Source organism: Drosophila hydei, unplaced genomic scaffold (assembly GCF_003285905.1).
Source record: "Drosophila hydei strain 15085-1641.00,03,60 unplaced genomic scaffold, DhydRS2 tig00008119-arrow-pilon, whole genome shotgun sequence".
Lineage (NCBI taxonomy): Eukaryota > Metazoa > Arthropoda > Insecta > Diptera > Drosophilidae > Drosophila > Drosophila hydei.
This window is the reverse complement of record NW_022045830.1, coordinates 2,736,507-2,757,325: the sequence shown is the minus strand read 5'-3', so window position 1 is coordinate 2,757,325 and position 20,819 is coordinate 2,736,507. Positions and strand designations below refer to the sequence as shown.

The 20,819-nt window shown below is 42.5% G+C and overlaps 3 protein-coding genes across 3 annotated transcripts; 2 read left to right on the top strand and 1 right to left on the bottom strand.

The window, feature by feature from the left end:
* Positions 1–664: 664 nt before the first annotated feature.
* On the top strand, positions 665–4,388 carry LOC111594441. The gene is made up of 5 exons (XM_023307729.2): positions 665–1,142; positions 1,199–1,761; positions 2,526–2,778; positions 3,058–3,209; positions 4,110–4,388. The coding sequence occupies exons 1-5, from the start codon at positions 665–667 to the stop codon at positions 4,386–4,388; spliced, it is 1,725 nt and encodes a 574-aa protein (XP_023163497.2).
* Positions 4,389–4,541: 153 nt separating this feature from the next.
* Positions 4,542–5,483, bottom strand: LOC111594440. The gene has a single exon (XM_023307728.2). It carries the CDS (start codon positions 5,481–5,483, stop codon positions 4,542–4,544), a length of 942 nt encoding a protein of 313 aa, XP_023163496.1.
* Positions 5,484–16,158: 10,675 nt separating this feature from the next.
* Positions 16,159–19,698, top strand: LOC111594439. The gene is made up of 2 exons (XM_023307727.2): positions 16,159–16,624; positions 19,233–19,698. Exons 1-2 carry the CDS (start codon positions 16,159–16,161, stop codon positions 19,661–19,663), a joined length of 897 nt encoding a protein of 298 aa, XP_023163495.2. The 3' UTR covers positions 19,664–19,698.
* The last annotated feature ends 1,121 nt before the right edge of the window (positions 19,699–20,819 follow it).

Genomic DNA, 20,819 nt, shown 5'->3' with positions numbered 1-20,819 from the left:
TCATAATATAAATTGTATCTACTTTGTGCTTAGCAAAGATCAGAGCTTGCTAATAGACTAGAGGTCTAGACTAGAGGCACAATTGTTACTTGCCTCAACTTAAACGCAATACTAATTTGCTGCAGACTTAACTTAATCTTAACTCTAATATCTGATTTGTTTTCGGCTCTTAATAGGCTTGAAAAAATTCAAATTTGACTCTTTAAATGGGCGTACATTTGTGGTAATGCCATAATTGCAGTCGCTTACTGGATGGCGCTGCTTTATTGGATCTAAGCTGTGGCGCCGCTTTCATAATATTTCTGGAGCCCAACAATGGCTCATTATGTAATGGCTAAGATGTGCGAAAAGAAGAGAGTTAAAAAAATTGGCCAAAAGTCGGCGCAGTGGGTCGCCGGCCGCGCGTGTGCACTGACCATGACCATGATGCCAGCTGCTGCAGCAGCAGCTGGAGCAACGTTAACAACAAATGTCAGTCACTTGGCGTTGATGTACAACAATTTCCGTTATTGGGCCACGGCGGCGTTACATGTGCGAAAAGTGAGCCGAAGCCGAGCAGATTTGGCCAAAAAATGAGTTGTATAACGAGGCTGGTTCAACTATAAAGCCAACAGGTCAGCAGGCCAGCAGGCTTAGTTAACTCGTATTCATCGAGCTGTACAGCATGGAAACGCTTCCTCGTCTGCTGTTGCTGCTGCTGCTGCTTATCAAAGCGATTGCTGGCACCGACCTAAAGCAGGACAGTCTAGAGGAACTGCAGCATTTCAAGCAGTGCGTGCGCGGCTCACAGCGTGGCAAGCTGAGTGAATGCCTTGGCCGTTCCGCCTTGAACTTCATACAGCGTTTCGAGGAGCGGGATAATGTGACTTTCATGGCTGACTTTGTTGCTGTTAGGCAGGAGACGGCGGCAAGTCGCTCGCTGGTGAACGTGCTGGACACAGATCCCGTGGACTTTCGTGGCATTTTGGAAAACGCGGGCGCTGTGATGGGACAGCGCAGCCTGGAGTGGCACATGGATGCTCTCTATCCGGGCTTGATGTTCAAAATCGGACCCACAGCCGATGCCAACAGCGTGGCGGAGTTTGTGCTGGACGATAGTGCGCTTGATCAGCGACAGTTTGGCTATGAGGAGGCCAGCACAGGTGAGTTGGCCTTTAGATATAGATAAGGAATCAGTTGCTTTAACGAAATTGCGCAGGTCGTTTGCTGGCCAAGCAGTATCTGCTGCCCTTTCTGCTGGGTCTGAAGTTCAATTTGGTGGCGCTGGTGCCGCTGCTCTTCGCTGGCATATGCCTGCTGCTGAAGAAGTCGCTCTTCCTGGCCAAGTTGGCCATCTACGTGAGTAGCTTCTTGGGTCTGGGCGGCGTGCTGGGCACGCTGGGCGGCTTTGGCGGCTTTGGTGGCTTTGGTGGCGGCGGCGGCTTCGGCTATGGTGGTGGCTTCGCCGGACCACGCCCCATTGGCCATTTCCCTGGCAAGACCACAGTGTACAATCACAACGACGAGCTGCATCATCAGTACAATGTGCACGAGCCACAGCCGTACAAGCGTAGCGATCGCAAAGTGCGCTTCGAGCAGCCAAGGGAACAGCCCGCAGCAGCTGCCAGCACTAAGCGACCAACTGAGGATCGGTTCTATGACTACGAGCACCAGCGCCGCCAAAACAATCCACTGGAGGAGAGCATCGGCTCGGCAGATGCTTTGGTGCGCAGTCTGCAGAGCACCTCGACCAGCCAGATGAATGGCTGGCAGGTTGTGGATGTGCGATCGCTGTGAGCTGTCATGGATTACACTGTATTACAAAAGTGATGATGGAGCTGATTCTGATAGCATTTTTCACATACTGCGAGTCTAAAGACTAAAATCATTGAAAAAATGATTCATTTTGGAAACTAAAACTCAATTATCCTTCTATGACTGCTCAAACTTAAGTCGCTTCGTTAGCTACGTGAAAAATGCTATTGGAAACATCCATCACTTCAGCCAACACTCAATTTTGTTGCAGAGTGTTTTATATTCTAATTAAGACCTAGTTCAATTAGCTAAGCTTAACTTATGAAATGAAAAAATCAAAATCAAAACCAAAAACTTTGCCACTGCCGGTTTTCCAAGCGCTTTCCAAAGCGAAAGTCGCGCCATGCAAAAGATTTGGCGGTTCAGTGAGCAGTGAACTCTGTCAAGAGTTCGAGCTGCCGTGAAAGACCAACTTTTCTTATTAGATTCCCATCAAGAGAGCGCTTTGGCCGTGTCGCGCTTTGACAAGCCATTTAATTGTGGTATTCTGTTGTTATGCCCGTGACGTCACAGCACTCATATATATAACAAGCCACAGGCTGGCAAAACACTTATTTGTAGTTCGAAAGTCAAACATGCGCCAACTCGTGTTCTTCTGGCTGTGGCTGTGGCTGGGGCTTGCCGCTGCACAGGCAGAACACCTGAATGGAACCAGTGAATTATCCTTGTGGAGCACACACAGCCTGGGCCAGCTGCTACAGCAGTGCCTGGCCGGCGCCGAGGCATGGCAGTGCCTGGTCGAACAAGCGGAACGACTGCTGGATGCAGCTCGCCAGGACAACAACACCTGGCAGCTGAACGAGTATCTCAGCATAGAGCCGCATCAGCACAACAGGCAGACGCAACAGGCACGCAGCTCGCCAGGCTTGCCTGCCAAGCTGCTGGAGCTGGCTCAGGGCAGAGCGCTGCAGGTGAGGCTGCCGCGGCAGCTGACCATATCGAATGCCATCGATGACTTCGGCATTAAGCCTAGCGTGGATCAAGGTACGAGTTCTCGCATAGATGATAAAATCGATAAAATAGTTGCGGGCTTTGGTAGTTTGGCAGTGCATGCGACAGCGACAGATATAGACAAAGATAAGATAAAAAATAAAAAGAAAAAGAAAAAGAAAGACAAAGACAAAGATAAACACAAGAAAAAGAAGAAGAAGAAAAAGAAGAAGAAACATAAGGACAAGAAGAAAAAAGTGAAGAAGAAAAAGAAGAAGAAGAAAGGTAACGATAAGAAGAAAAATAAAAACAAAAACTGTTTCATAAAAACAGGTCGCAAGAAGAAGGACAAAGATAAGAACATGGCCATGATGGGCGGCATGATAATGCTGGCAACCTTCGCACAAATGTTCCTCGGCAAGGTCATCCTCATCGCTGGCGCCGCTTTCATAATGGCCAAAATCGCTCTCGTCATATCGCTGCTGGTGAGTTAATTTAGTACCAAAAAAACAAAAACTATTTTCATAGGCAACACTGTAAAAAAAAGTGCAATCAAAATGGAATTTTAGTAAATTTATTGGAGAGTGAAAAGATTTATAAGTGAATATAGCGACGTCTGTGATATATATGACATTTATATTTAAGCAGTCACAACAGCTGAGTGTAGACAGCCACAGCCATCTCCGTTGTCTGTCCGCTGTCTGTTTATAGGCTAGTTAAATGAGACATTATTAATATTTTTAATCTATATCTATATCTGCATAGAGGTGCTTGCTTGAACATAAATTTTCATCTGAATATTTTATAGTATTTTTTAAATTGAATAATACATCTCGAAGAATCGCTGCAATAATGAATTTCTCCATTCTCATTAAATATTTTCTCTAGCTTATTAAATCTGACATTTGAATGTATGCAATTTCAAGAATCAATTCAAATCAGTCAGCTTTTGTATCTATTAAAAGTAATTTACTTGTAAAAGTGTAAAATCTAGAAACTAGCAAAAGTTTTTTTATTTGTTCATATATTTTCTTTATTAATATAAATATATATATATATATATATATATATATATATATATATATATATATATATATATTTTTTTTTTTTTTTTTTTAATTTAAATAATTTTTCATTTATTATTTTTTATATTTTTGTAAAACTAATATAAAATTGATCTACATTTAAAAAAGTATGAAAATAATGTCTAATCAGCATGAGTTAAATCCCTCAAAAAATCAGCACTTTGCTAACTTTACTTTAGCTTAGATCAAAAATTTCATTGGAAATGCAAACGCATTGCAAAGCATTGCCTGATTTTTCTGAGTGTAGGCTAAGCACTTTTGTTCCGATCAAGTCAATTGGCGCTACGCTCCTCTTTGCAGGGCAGTCTAAAAAAGGGCTCGGCTGGCAGCAGCAGTAGTCCGGAACATGTGATCGTGACGAGCGGCGGGCACAGCCACGAGAGCGGCTGGCATCGCAGCATGCCCACGCACGACTACAGTGGCACCCATCCGTCAGAGCCCGTCGCAGACGATTCGCATCCGAGTCACGACCAGGCCTACTATGCCTACGAGATGGAGCAGCCGAGTCGACGACATTTGACGCTAAATAACGAGCCGGAGCCAACAACTGCCGCTGTGCGCAGACCTGGGTTTCTCTAGCTTTATGTATTTCTGTGGTAAAAATAATCGTAACTATAATAACTAAACTTAGGCTAAGTTGAAAGTCAACAAGTGTAAATACAATTGCAGACAAATTGAAGCTATGCGAAACAATTTTCGATTCTTTGGTGTTGGTCGAGTTGCTAAGCGAGCTTATCGCTTGACCTTGCTGGAGGCGCCAGAGGCAGCTCCCTGTCCTCCAGCTGCGGCTCCAGCGCCAGCCTGTGGCAACCAGGCGTGGTAGGCCTTGTCCTGCATCATCATTTCGTCGTCAATGCTGCGATGATAGGAGCCACCGTCATGGCCGCCGCTCTCGTACTCGCCCTGATGGCTCGACGAGTAGGTGTGGCTCTGCTGCACCTGCGGATGCTTGACAATCTCATAGGTGGTCTTCTCGCCGCCGTCGTGGCTGACCAGCTTCTTCAGCCCAATGATGGCGCTGATGATCAGCGCAATCTTGCCCACGATCAGCGCCTTGCCAGCCACAATGGCTATCGAGTGATAGGCCATCTTCAGTATGGCCGTCTTTAGCAGCACGGCGGCTATGAACGGACCCAGATACTTCTTGTCGTCCTTCTTTTTGCGCCCTTCGCTGTCCACGCCCGTCTGCTCGCCGTTCATGAAGTAGCCCAGCAGCGACTGCAGCCAGTCCTGGCTGTTGCGTTCGCCGTAGCGCAGCAGTCGTGGCAGATTCACCTGCAGCTGGTGGCTGTGCAGGAAGTTGAGGAAGCGCTCCAGCAGCAGGGCATCCAGGCTCTTGCTGGACATGTGCTCGAGATCGCGATTGTTCAGCTGATGCTCGCTAATGCTGGCGCGTCCTGTGCGCGTGTCCTCGCCGCCTGCTCGCCTCACCAGATTAATGCCATCCACAATGCTGAGCTGCTGCACCTTAAGAGCGCGCCCAAGCAGGCGGGCTCCCTGCAGCTTGCAGCACCAAAAAATATCCTCGCTCTCGGCGCACTGCGTCCACACGTGCCGCATGGTGCGCAGCAGTCCGCTCTCGCCAGCCGCAGTCGCATTGTGGGGCAGCTCCAGCGTCCAGATGGGCGCCGCCAGCAGCACCAGCACGGCGAGTAGACCCAAACGCGTATCCATTGTGTGTGTATCCTTTGGGATTAGCCTCTTGTCACTTGATAACTGTGAATGTTGTTGTTCTGGCCAACTCGCTCGGCCAACTGATCTTGTGCGGCGGACTGTGCTACAAATTTATACACTTGTAGTTGCCACAATTAGCCAGGCAGCCGTTGCATCCAGTTTTGCTTTTCTTGGCGCCCCAATGCCAGTTGGCTATTCAGAGCGTAATATGCATGTTGGATGCACTTCTGTTGAGCTGTTGAGCTGCTAAGCTGCCGGCAATCTGCTTCGCTGCAGATTTAGTGCAATTGGCAGTAAAACCGCCAGCCAGCCAGGCAGCCAGCCAGGCAACCAGGCAGCCAGTCAATTTCATTGCTCATTGTCGTAATTAGCAAGTCTTTGTAATTACTTCAATCTTTTTTTTTTTGTTTTATTGCTGCTGCTGCGGCGCTTAATGATACATTCGCTCTGACGCCCACTTTCATCGGCTGCTGGCTGCTAAAGCTTGCTCCACGCACACAAACATTCATCACAATAGGCTTAAGATTTTTATATTTATATATATGCCAGCAGCCTTTTGGTTGCTCTCGTCTTTCATTTGGACACGCAAAGATTTTGGCACAGATATTAGCTATGCTGCATAGAAAACGAAATGAACTCAATTTGCGGGCAAATTGCAGTCTTGCCAACGGAATTGCTAGAAAATTGTCGCCGCCAATAAGAAAGTTAATGAAAGTGCCGCTATAGAACTCGGAACGAATCAATCCGATCATTTATGGCAATTATTCTACGATAAGCCACAAGAGAATTTCTATTTTGCGCGGGTTGCCTTGGCAGTAGCAGCAAAAGTTGAGTTTTATTCCATTATATATATATATATATATATATATATATATATATATATATATATATATATATATATATATATATATATCTAATATTTATATGTATATCATATATAGTAGCTATTAGTTAGTTGAAATGTTTAAAAATTTAGACATTTTGTCGAGTTATCTAAACAACTGGGAATCAAGTGAAATTATGAACTAAGAGAAAACATGTTTGGGCAGCTATTCTTTTATTTACATAAAGAACTGATTAAAATGTATATTACAGACAAAGAATTTTTAGTAAATAAAGTTTACTAATTCTGTAACTTTAAGATATATTTTCCATATTCCTTATTGTTTTTTTTTTTTTTTTTTTTTTTTTTTTATTTATATTTTAAAAGTGTAGAACCTGTACAATCAAATTTAGTACCTTAACAACACATGTATATATATGGAATTAGAACCAAACCAGTCATAATATGAGGAATTAAAAGGAGACAGTTTACAGCATTCCCAGCATTCCCATCGTTCTGGCTAAGCCTTGCCGTTTAAGACGTCTTAGGGGTCTGGCAGGGATTAGACCACTTGCAAGTAGGCTTCGGTGTCGTTGCAGTCTGTCCGTGTATCTGCTTGTGTGTCTTCCAATCTGCTCTTCGACAGTAAACAGCTTAAGGTCTCTGTGAAGTATTAAGCCGCGTACATACCAGGGAGAGTTGGTTATCTGTCGCAGTACTCGGTTCTGCAAAACCTGAACCCGTTTATAATTAGATTTGGCAGCAATTCCCCAGATTTACACTTCATAGAGCCATATCGGCAGGATACACTGCACGTAGACAGCTCTTTTGCATCTCAGCGGCAAGGTGCTCTTTTTATTGATGAGCCATCGCAGTTGCTGCTGTCTGTGACGGCATTTTTTCACCGCAGCTTTGAGGTGTGGCCCAAAGGTGAGACGCCTGTCCAGTGTGATTCCAAGATATTTCGCCTGTGCTGGTTGCTGTAGTGTTATTCCCGCCAGCTGGATTGGGGGAGTATGCATTGGCAGCCTTTTTAAGGTGAAGCAAGGGTTTAATGTTTTTAGCGGGTTGACTTTTAGATTCCATCGTATGCACCAATCAGCGAGAGTATCAAGATACCTCTGTAGTCCATAACTTGCCTCAATAGGACTTTTAGAGTTATAGATGATTGCAACATCATCAGCATCTAATCAGCTCAGCTTTTGTCGGCTTTAGCAAAAACTAAAGCATGCTTATAGGCTGAGCAATAAACAATCATAGCAGGCAGCTTTTGTCAGTGGCGCTGCACACTGCACTGGCTCCTGGGTAATTTGAGCGTTTCATTAAATTAATTATAATTTCAAGAGAAATGCCAAGCAGTGAGCTGTCAGGTGTATATTATCTTGAGAATAAATGTGGTTATACATATGTAAGTGCATTTGTATGTGTGTATGTTCAAGCCATGCTGCACAGGTGCAAGCAGCGTGAAAGTTGGACATTTTGATACTGTTTTGTTCTACATTTTGGACATGCACAGTTGCACAGATGTGAGCGCTTGTGTATGTGTTGGTATGGGAAGCCAAACCGCATAATCCGTTGGCGATAATTTATGGTAATTCACGTAAAGCTCACACGCAATCGCAATGCAACTTTCGCAGTTGAAGCTGCGGCTCATCCGCTGCATATAGCCCAAAAAGCAGAGCTAAATGAATGCAACAGCAGCCGTGGCAGTGGCAGAAATAGCCAATTTGCTGTAATTGCCATTTGTGTTAACAGCAAAGCAAACAAAACGCTTAGCAGCCTGCCCCGCGTTCAATGCCAATTGTGGCGCTTAGGAACAAAAGAGTGAGGCAACGAACTTGCCAAGATCAGCCCGAAACTTTTACCATCGATTTATTTGGCCTTTGTTTTGCACCAGGCCAGGCCAGGCCAGGTAGGCAAACCAAAAGTCAAACCAGAACGAGTCACGGCGGTCTGGGAAAACACCAAGCGTGGGTCCCAAACAATTGCATAAAAGGAAAAGCCTTCGTTTTTTTCTCATTTTTCTTTCTTTTTTATTTTTATTTTTTTTTTGTTTTTTTCGGTGGAGTTTTCACTTTCACTTTGCGTTGACATCGAAGTCGCCCCCGCTCGAAAAATACTACAGGTTGGCAGCGCAATTGCCGTTGCTTCAGGTGCTGGCCCGTCGCTTGGCTGCGATGCTTAATCAAAAATTAAGCGCTGCTGGCCAATTACGTTTCACTTTGACCCCGCCGTGGAAAGCCGGACTCCGTGACTGTCTTGACGAACTCTGCAGTGCTGATGAATTTATTATATGCCTGGCCGTGCTGTCAACCACATTTGCTGATGCTGATGTTGCTGTTGCTGTTGCTGTTAATGTTGCTGTTGGCTGTTGCTTTGGCTGTGGCTGCGGCTGATGTTGTTGCTGTTGCTGTTGTTGCTATTGTTGGTTTTCCCAAGCAATTTTCTTTCAATTCAAGTCAATTTAATGTAAATATTTTGTGTAGATTTGCATGCGCTGCCAGCACGTTACAAATCATTTTGCTTGTGTTTTATTTAACAAATTCTAGCAGTAAAATTCAAATTTTTCCCCTGCGCATTTCGTAGCAAACCGCCGCTGCTTTCCACCCTCAGAGCTGGCTTAGCGTTTGAGCTTCTTGGAAATAAATTGCGTGGCACAGCTGGGGGCCTTCTAGCTACCGTTGTTTTTGTTTGCTTTTTGTGGCACAAGTCCTCGCTGTGCGTTACGCCACATTTGAGTAATTCATAAATAAAGCTCTCGCTTGATTACCTTATATGCACATTCGAATTTCCCCTAAAGTATTTGCAGTGAAATTCGACGGCACATCATTTGCTTAGCGCCTAGGCCCGTCGCCAGCCCCTCAAACAACATGCAAAGTTCAATGTTAAATGCCAATCAATATGAACATGGCCACTGCAGTCACATGTTGCCAAATGCGATACGTTGGCCAAGCTCCGACGAGCGCTCATCAATCAGCCGACTGAGTTTTTTCCTTGCCGAAAATGCAAAGAGACGAACACATAAGACGAATGCAGTGCATTAAATTTCACATTATAAATGAATTTGAGGCCTTGACATTCGTTGCGATTCCACTCGCTCTCGCTCAGGCCCGCAGGCCACTTGTCAGACTGTCATGATACTGCTGCTGACAACAATAACTACAAAAAGTAAGAGTGCTCTACTGTTCGACTCAGATATGCTCGGCACAAAAGCGAATACTTTAGCTATATTTGACCTGAGGAAGAAATAAAGCTAATCTGTAGTCTCTATATCCCATAGCTTCTCATTCGAACAGCTCGTATCAGTGAAAGCTAAGCAGAATTAGTTCGACAATCTACATTAAACCCAAGTTAACCTTCTTCTGTGTGCAAGGCACACGTACAACAAGGATTGCAGACAATTTGTATTACCTTTGTGCAGCACTCGTCGAGGAGGCAGACAAAGGCATCTGCCACATAGACGCAATTGTTTGCGTAAATCCTAAATAATTTGGGCAAATAGCTGGAATATGATTTTTGGGTGCGTCCCGTCGTGGTCGCCATTTGGTCACCTTGACAAATGACAAAAGCTTTAACCCGTTGTTGGTGGCCAAAAAATAAAAGAGATCTGCAATAACCCTCAGCTCGCTTCGGGTTCAATGGACCGGCTGCACAGCCACCCGTTGATGATAAATTGATGCAAAGGCGAACGTGACACGGCCCCAAAATTGAAAAAAAAAACGCAAGCAGACAAAAGTGAAAGCATCTGCGGCTAAGTGAAACTGGCCAAGGAAGAGCTGGTGCGACCTTTTGGCAAAGCATCATCATGTTGCCTTGGCCGCGACATTGTAGCGGCATGCATTGCTCTCTTGCCACTGCGCCACAATGTGGCAAGTCGTTGGAGACTTTGAGCTGCGGAACAGCTTGTTGCATGTTGTCAATATGTTGCAGGGGTGAGGCAGCAAGACGCAAAAGCTGATCGACTTAAGCTAAACAGTTGCAAATGCGCCAAAGGCGCCACAAATTTTCCTTTGTTGCAAAGCAAATAATGTACGCTATGCATGTGTGATTCAGTGTGTGTGTGTGTGTACTTACAGCCGAAGCTCAAGGGCTTTTACATTGAATACGTGATAATGACTTTTCCATTTGCTGAATGCAAACATTTGCAATATATGATTGTCTGCGCAGCGCGCACTCTCTCTCTCCCCGACTCTCACCACACACGCTGTCTTCTGCTTCTCGTTGACTTGGGTCAAATGTGCATGGGTTTTAATTGTGGCTTTCTGCGATTTAATCGCTTTAATTAGAGAAAAAGATGCCAAGCTGAACAAAGGTTGCTCGACCATTACACACTCTTTATGTTGTAAAAGCGATACTTGAGAATCTAATTACGAGGCAGGCACAACTGACAACACAAAGAAATAGGGAGAGAGGCAGAGCAACAGATGCCTAAATGTACATCTGTCCAATTTTCACCAAAGAAAGCAAAAGCATCGCATTATAATTAATTGATGCAATAATAAAAATAAATTTACTTTGACACTGGACACTCGCGCTTGGCCAGCTTTGAAAAATGTTCAGAAACTTTTTATTCATATACTCTTTATGCGAGGGTATCACAATGCACTCACGAAATTTGATATATGGGAAAATCTATTGTAAAAAATATAAATGTAGAATGTAAGGTCTATTAAAATGCAGAAGTTTTAACACCTCGTACAGAAGTATTAAATAAATCATTAACTGCCATTGACTCATCGATTTCAAGCGCACTAAAACTAGCAAAAGGAATTTAACTGAAATAAAAACATAAAAATATAATGATGTCATAAGGATATTATGTATATTTAGTATATTTTTTATTGCATTTATTTATATTAAAATTTTCTAATAATTTTTTGAGTCATTTATTAAGTAAAAAACAGGTTGATTTTATCCACACCTCCCTCACCATGACTTCTTATAAACACTTTCCTTACTGCCACTTTTACATCTGCTGCCACCTACACCTCCTTATGTACAGCTAGGCGGCTCCCACATCTAAGTTTCTATTTTTTGTGCTGAGAAACACCAAAACTGCTAAAGCTATATTCTTTTATATGAACGTTTAAGTTACCTACAACAACCCATCACAATTTCTCGAAATTATTTATAAAACTCTGAAAACAAAAGTCTTCATTTGTATTTATTCTGACTGAAATACATTAAATTGTCGCTAAGAGGAAAATGAATTCGCAGTTTGACTGAACGAAATTTTCATATTTATTTTATTTGTATTCACATTTTGTCTACAAGTGTATTTAATCTTCGTAAGCTCTGAGCTGTCTTTGAGCTTTCTTTGTTTTTAGTTAAGGCTTCAAATTGGCCAGGCGTTTATATAAATTGTGTGCAGATTAAATGTAAAATTGTCTTGTGTCGAGTGCTGCGTCCCCATCTGTAGACCCCTGCCCAAGCTGACGCTCATCGTGCGGCTTATCCCCATTCGCATCCACATCCACAGCTCCATCGGTTGACACATTTGGCTGCTGACACATCCGCTGAAGCAGAAAGTTGGCAGCTACGTTGATCGCCTCTAAAGGCTAATTAGTGTTAGATTTGGTCTTTGATTAGTTGTAAAGAGTCATCAAAAAGCCGCACACCGAATCTAATATGCTCTCGCCTAGTGCATGTTACTGTCTAAGCAGCTGTATCCGATCTTTATCGGCGGATATGCTTGAAAGTCTGTCGGCAAAGTTATTAAGGCCCTGAGAGCGTCTAAATTAAACAAGTATATGAAAAAAACACACATACATACACACACACATTTTCACTTTCTTTTGTTTTGACTCGCTTTGTGAAAATTGCAATTTTTATTGCACTTGGGTCGCTTGAATGAACGCCCGCATGAAATAGAAAGTTAAGTGTAAGAAAACACATACGAGCACAGATATATTATGCATATATGTGCTCACTTATATAGGGCTTAAGTTCTAAAAACTGAAAGTTAAGCTCAACTTTAACCCGTCAGCAGCACCCCAAAGTTTATGGCAAGAATTTAGAACAAATTATTTACTTTCTCCGTATGAAAAAATGAAAAACTTCACACACATTAAAATACAACAACAAAAAATGCATGTGAATGCCTAAGTTGTTGTTGTTTGTACTGTTGCTGTTGTTGTTGTAGCTGTCGTGGTGTCTGCTGTTTATTAAAACGCAATTCTGGTTTGTTTTTAATGTAGCCACAATGAAATTGTTTTTATGGCTCTTTACCGCTGCTGCTGCCGCTGCTGCTGCTTATTTGCCATACCCTGTATATATTGTAAATGCTTAGGGTGTAATGGTGATAATAAATGTAATATGCGGTCTAAATATTAGTGAAATATATAGTCTTTATCTATGTAAGCCGCTGCATCTATAAGGCTAAAGAGCCCCAGTTTACATGTCGAATAATCGATAAATTGCCTTCAATTCATTAATATTGATTAAAAATATTTTATATGTGAATTGTAGATGTAGCTCCTCTTAAAACACATCTCCACATAAAACATGTCTTAAATGGATATTTTTGTTAAGTACACTTAGTATCAGAACTTACTTTTGATATACCAAAGCTTAAGCTTTAATTTCCGATAAAGTTTAGTTCGATCCATGGAGCATCTGCTTCGCTTTAGGTAATAAATTAAAGAAACTGAAGCTCTTACATATATTTTTCTAGCTCTTAAACACAGCTAGAGCTGCTTTGCATTTAGTTTATGGTATCTTCTATTCGAGCACTTACCACTAAAACACTTTAAGCTGATTTATTTTATTTTTTTTTCATGTTTTATTTTGTTTTGGTCTCGACCGCGAAATGGCACACAAAAACAGTGAAAGATCTTGTGGCTCTTGAAAGAAAAGTGCAAGGCGTGTCACAGCCAGATGCCGGATTAAGCTTTGTGGTTGGCGGTTGCTTGGCTAGCGACGCGGCCAATAGACGATGTAATGTGTGCAGTGATGCTGCTTGGCCTTGCCGTTGGCAACCACACAGCGACGCCAACCGCGACACTAAGCGCCCATTCAGACAATTGTGCACTGAAAGCAGCCCCAGAACTGGCCAAGATTTATGTATAAGTAAATGTGAGTGTTGCGCCACGGATGCGGATGTGTGTAGCCAGGCAGCTGCACCCGCACAAAGCGAAGACCATACCAATTTAGACTCCTCGGCCCTAGTGCAAGCAACGTCATTGACAGCTTGACGGATTCGACTGGTCTGCATTATCCATGAGCTGGGTTGAGCAAGAAATGCGGCGCATAAATCGTTGTGAAGAGCGAGCTTATTAGATGTCAGGCATGAAATTTGTGCATAATAGATGTAATGCTTATGCCGAGCTGTCAAAGTGAGCAGAACGAACGGACAGACAAGCTGGTCACAATTGATGGACTATGAGATGCCCTGTAAATAGGTAGACAATTTTTTTCTAGAGGTTTTTATGCACAGATGTGCGTTATATGAGTATAAGATACTCTGTAATATTTTTAAAACATACTACTTTCACTATGAGATACCCTTTAAAAGGGTCTAAGATCGTTCAAACGCCAAATGCTGTAGTCGTATCTATATATAACTATATTTCATATTATCTTTGCCTTACAGAAGAGTTTTTTTTGAAAATAAGATACCCTGTAAAATATCAGAAATACCCAGTTGGCAGCTGGAACTGTTAATCAATGTATATTTGTTGTTGTATTTGAGCTGTTCGATACTAAAAATGCGACATACCCAGGCGATAGCTCTAAGACATGGCCTGATACAGCAATGTGTTCATAAAAATAGTAGTGCTGCACTACACAAAACTTAAGGCAAATGACTCTCTAATATTAAGCAGAATACATATTAGTGTATATAGTACAATAAAGTATATGAAGAAGGCAACCTCTGTTTTTATACAATGTCTACAAATTTGACCTTTCACCTTTGCACCTTTCATCGACAGAGGTATACCCTAGCTGGATTTTAGAAAAAGTTCAGGGAATACAAAATCCACAAAAACAAATGAGAACTGTCTACGCTGCTTAAAGGTTTTTTGTCATTTTTTTTGTATGGAAATGCTTATTTCTTTCAATGGCAGTCTGAGCATTTGATGGTCTACCTAACTCTCTCCCTGCCGCTGTTATGCAGCCGGTCTGGAGCGGTCAGTGAACCTATTTAAGGACAGCAATATGTGTACTTAAAATGCGCTCCATTCACCACTGCTCATCAGCATTTTAAAGCACTCGTAATGCTATCAAACAAACCAAATATAATAACATCCAGCGATCCATGCAAACCGAAGGCCTTGCCCTATCCCTGGCCGCTGGTCGGTTGTTTGGTGGGCATTAGTGAAAGTAAAGTGGAAATTGCGGCAGCCAAAATCAAAAATTAGTGGCCCAGAAAGCGACAGCAAAAACAACGTTCGGCATTTGGCAAGAGGGAAATCTTGGACTCGTATATATCCGATCTGCAGTGCCTTCTGTGGGTAGCAAGTAGCCGGCTACACGACAGTCATTAGTCTGTGGGACCTGTACAGCTGCCGCTGTGGGGCCTAAATTTGCGACTTTATTAGTTGAAAATGAGCAGAGCCGAGCTCCAGGGCAGGAATGAGGTGTGCATGGGAGGGAGGTTGGCCAGTCAGGCTGAGTGGCATGCGAGCAAATCCCTTTGTGGTCGCAGCACCTGCCACATAAAGTGCCCAATATTGCAGCTGACTGGGCGAAAGCACTGGACAAGAATACCAGAAAAAGAAACATACATACACACACTTACATATGTAGTATTTCCGCTGGTCTTTTTGGGGAAAATATTTTTTGCTAACGTTGGCTCAAAGCCACAATTATGCGGCAGCTTTCCTTTTGCCTGGCTGCCTGGCTGCCTGCCTGTGCGACTTCATGTGGCACGTTCTATGCGAAACTCAACGGATGCTGGCTCATGCATAAAATACAGACAACAGAGGCAGGGCCAACAATTTGTCTTTTGTGGCAACAGCAACGGCAACATCAGCAGCATCATCAGCAGCAGCAGCAGCAACGGCTGCAAGTCAATGGCCTGGCCTGGCTTTAATAGATGCATATCATGGTAGCTGGAAGCCCTCGATTGCATTGGCTATCAGCTAGATATGGACTACATATATGCTGGGTGTTGATCGGACGCTAAATAGAGTTGCTCTGGTTGTTGTTGTTGTTGCCGCCGCCGCCTTCTGTGAAATTTGCATAATAAAATTGAGCTGCAAATTGCAAGCGTTTAGTGGTTAATAAATACTTTCTTTATGGCAATAGAAATGCGAGGCGAAAATTGGCAAATGCCAAATTGAAATTAAGGTGTCGACAAGAGCAGCAACAGCAGCAGCAGCAACAGCGACAATGTTGACCAAAACGGCAGCCAGTTTAAAATGGTCAAAAGCCAAACACCTACCCAGGCAACAAATTCAACTGATATATTTGGCCATAAACAACGAAAGCGGCAGGCAAAAAGAAAAACAAGACGTCCAAAGCTGTTGTAGTTGCTGCTGCTGCTGGCGGCGCAATGATCATTAGAGGCAGCAACTACCCAACAGCAACATCAACAACCGACACGAAGTCTCGACTCCGACTCCAACTCCAACTCGAACTTGAACAACTGCAGCACGAAGAAAATCCAATTGTGATTAACTCAAGCTCGAGCCGAGCTCGAGGTCTATAAAAGAATAAGCGCGCCAAGTCTGGCCATCAGTTTGATTTAAACTAGCAGCCAGTGCAAGACGCGCTCCAAGACAAAGCCAGCGACATCATACAGCCAGCCAGGATTAGTCCAGACGCGTGTGTGTGTGCGTGTGTGTGTTAAGACGCGTGTGTCTAGTGCTACAGTGAGTGTGCGTGAGCGTGTGTGTGGCGAAGCACAACATGACATTCAGGCAAAAGCATTTAATGCTCCTGCTGGGCCTGTGCTTGGCCAGCAGCAGCAGCTGTGATGCGGCCACCGAGCAGCTAAGCAATCTGCCAGCCAGCAGCAATCAGAATGCGGGCGCACGCACTTTGCTTCGGGTCTATGATGAGTGCAATCGAGCCGAGAGCGGCTTTGTGCCATGCCTGAAGAAGAAGGCCATTTCATTTATTGATCGCATTGCGCCCATCGATGCCATTAATGTGGCCGATGGCATTAAGCTGGTGCGTCTAGAGACAGCGCCACGGCCACCCGCCTACAGCGACAACGAACTGGAGTCCTCGCTGGCGCGTTCCGGCAGCGAACGGGACGTGAAGCTGACGAACATGTTGCTCGAACGCTTGAGCTACTTCTTCAACGGGCACTCGCTGCAGGTCAGCTTCCCCAAATTGACTTCCGATGAGATTGGACGCGGACTCGAGGAAGGTAAGCATGCCCCATTACACGTGCCACACACACAAACACTCACTCACACGCAACTGGACTGTAATTGCAGTTATGTTAACCGCTCGATGCATTTAGCCATTGCGCGTGACAGTGACATAATTTTGCCAGAGCTCCGCTCATAATTGGCGGTTATTAGAGCCAGGCGCTGTTAGCTACACATATCACCACATAAATGTATATATAGATATATAGATAAGGTTTAATTGAATAGCTGACAATGACATTGGCAGCCAGGAAGTGGGTTAACAACGGCCTCGCGCTTGCATTGTATGCTAAGAGCGAAGCGTGGCGCAGCGTGGAAAATTCTTGACTTTGGGAAGATGTGCAATTGTTTTTAAGCCTACACACACACACGCAACTCGGTACAGGCACGAAACTCGTTCGAAAGACTTACATTGACCTATAAACCTGAACCACAAACAAACAACGATGACAAAAAATTGTCATGCCCGAAGTTCGTGTTAGCCCGCACTGAAACGTTAATGCCCTTTGAAGCACTAAAAACAGAATTTACGTATTTCACTTGTAGAGAGTTTTTTGGGTAAAACTTAAATTCGTAACTGTAAGCTGAAAGGGAAATAAAAAGTCTAGACTAAAGCGCAGCCAAATAGAAAGTTGTCTTAAAATACATTTAACTAAATGTGAATTGTTATTGTTATAAGACTTCTGTATATGTTATATATATTAGACCAAATGAGAAAATAGTACTGTCTGTCAAAGAGGCATTTTGAGGAATATGTATATAAATAAATAAATATGTATATATATATATATATATATATATATATATATATATATATATATATATATATATGAGTAAGCATACACAGAGATATTTTTAAGAGCTAATAAATTACTTAATTTTGCTATATAAGAAAGAAAATAAGAAAATAAATGAGATAATTGAGAGATGAGCATAGGCAGAAGAACACGCATTTTTTTGGCTCAAAGCGGTAAGTTTAAGAGTCAATTTTCTCACATCTGATTATCATTATTTGATTATTTAAAAATATATTAATGCTTGCAAATCCGTTTTTTTAATTTCTCACACCAAACAGTAAAGTTAATAAAATATTGATTATAAAATTAAATTATGCAAAGTAAAATCTCAGCTGAATGATTTATTAGTTTGTTTTATATTTCTGATTACATTAACAATATTTATATACTACAATCTTGATAGATATATAGTGATATTTTAATAGACAATTTCATATTTAACATAAAAATATCATCAATCAAACATTAATTTCATAAAGAAAAATATAATTTTTACAGAATTTTCATAGAAAAAGAAACTTTAATTATAGAAATCTTTACACTGATTTACCAAAAAATAGCCCGTTTTTTTTTTTATTTTATACATATATATATATTTATATATTTATAATTTTATATATTTATATATTTATATATTTATATATTTATATATTTATATATTTATATATTTATATATTTATATATTTATAATTTTATATATATATATATATAAAATATATTTAACTTAAAAATCTTAGCAATAACATCACTGATTAAAACCTATTAAAAGTTTCTCAATGTGTTTTGATTGGCGCTCTTTTAAATTGTTTAACCACAATATAAAATACTTAAAAAACTTAGTAATAATTTTCATATGAATTTTCACTCAACAAAGAAAAGCTTATCAACAATATCAAGGCAGACATTAGTCATGGCTTTTAATGGACTCATAAACAAGCAAAGAGCTGCCGAAAGTAAAGACTCTTTAGGGTTAAACATTTAAATGTGGCCTGTTTGCATGCGCACGAAGACAAGACACGCAGTTGGTGTGGCGGGCTTTGGGATGTCATGACCATGTCGAATGCGAAGCCCAATGAAAGTGTTGGCCACGTTTCACTTGGCCCGCTTGTTGTGGTGTTTGAGGCCACGGTAACCGACTACTTGTGGGCTGGCAGGCGAGCGCTTTGCATCAATTACAAATTTGACAGAAGCACTTAAAGCATTGACAGCGACGGCCAGACGGCGAGACAGCAAATATTTTCCAGTAATGAAAAGCGAACTTACTTTCACGATGCACGGATGATATTTTTCCTTTTTTACTTTCATATTATTGATCAAGATCAAGATATTCAGCTGCTCAACTTGGCCAACACTTTCCCAATTGCCACACCATTTGTGGTTAATTGCAATCGCATCTTGTTATTGACTTGAATTTTGGTTGCATTTGCACAGATCGCTCCCCTATTGATTTTCACTCGAACAAGTGAAATCGCCAAAAATGTCCCTGATGAGGCAAGGGGGGCCAACAGCTGCAGCAAAACGAAAGCCACACAAGCTGAAAAAAATATATATATTTATATAAATTTGTATTCTCAGCCTTGGCTGCTTGGGAACTTTCACCAAAAGAAAAGCTAGGAAAGCTCCCTTGACATTAAGACCAAGCATCAAGCTGAACAAACGCATTGTTTACAGCTGCAGGAATTATGTGGAAAGCGTGTGAGAATTCAAATTAAAAGTGAATTTCAGTAATACTTAACATATATGCCTACAATTATGGCTTCAAATCACCGCATTTACTAAATGTTTCTTGTCTCTCCCTATGTTGCAGGCCGCGGCAAGATGAAGAAAATGGGCATGATGATGGCCATGATGATGGCCACTAAACTGATGGGCATGCTGCCGATTGCTATGGGCGCCCTTTATATACTGGCGGGCAAGGCTTTGATTATATCGAAGATTGCCTTGCTCCTGGCTGGCATCATTGGGCTGAAGAAGTTGATGGCAGGCAAATCGTCGGGCGGCAGTTCCGGCTGGTCCTCGGGTGGTGGTGGCGGCGGCGGCGGTGGCGGCTGGTCCTCGGGCGGCGGTGGCGGTGGCGGCGGCGGCGGCTGGGACAGACGTTCCTTGACCGAGGCGCAGGAGATGGCATATCGTGCGCACAGCAGGCAGCAGGCGACCCAACAGCAGACGGCAAATCAGCAGCACCAGCAGCAGCAACCCCAGGGAGCGTCTCTGCAGCCAGCGCTGGTCAAGTCATAGGCGACACACACACAGACAGACATAGAAAGAAACACATTCACACACTCACACAAAGTTCATAGCTCCCTAGCTGCATTTATCTTGTAGATAAATCTGAGGAGCAGACAAACTGAGACGAGACAGGGCTGGCAAATTGTAATTAGATTTTTATCAACTGCTTTCTTCTTCTCACTTTTTTGCACTTACTTCAACTAAAGCAACGGTCAAATGCGCAGTTGCACCTGCGGATACATGGCTGCAAATGTATCTGTAACGTGAAGCTAACTTAATCATTAGCATTTGCATAAGACTCAAATCGATTTGCGTAATACGCACTCAGTTCCGCTTCCATTCTATGCCCGTTTACAGCTACTCAACTGCAACTCTGTCTGAACTTTATCTCTGCATCTCTCGACCCCTCTTAGCTATCTAACTATGAATCTAACTGCACTCACAGTTCCTGTTATTTTTCAATTATTCATTCATTCACTTACTTCATTCACTTCACTCATTCTGCTCGGCTTCTGCTCTCGTTTCCAGCTCATTTTTTCACGCGCGCATTTTTCGATTAACTTTAAGCGTAATTCGTTTAACTGTAGTCTAGTGTAATAATTTATTAACATTATTTATTCTTAACTCTAGACGTGTCTCGCATGTAAGCAGCAAAGTTTTTCAAGAAACACAAAAGTAACAAAAAAAGAAAGAAAATAACGAATACAAGCACAAGCACAAATACAAATACAATTACAAATTACAATTATACATATAAATATTTATATAAATAAAACATTTACGTGTAGAAAAGCTGTTGGGACTCAATTTATTAAAGTGCCTAGGCATTATCTGCCAGAAGGTCACATTAAAGTTCAGCGAGGGCCTCACGTTCACGTGCTCTCCTGTATGCTGATGTAGCTGCACGCAAAGGACACGTATACACTTCCTGGCATCCTGTTGCCATATGCCAAGCTGCTCAGTGTCCTTGACAACCTTTGTGCTGAACGCCTGTGTGTGTATCCATATGTTGTCTGCCCGCCCACGCAAGCAGCGCCCACACAAGCGGCTACCCATGTCGTGTGGCAAGCCGCCCGCCCCCGTCAGGCATTGTCCATGCCGAGATCATCTAGATTTTTTCACGTACCGCTGCGCCAGCTGATGCCAGGACAAAAGTTTATTACTC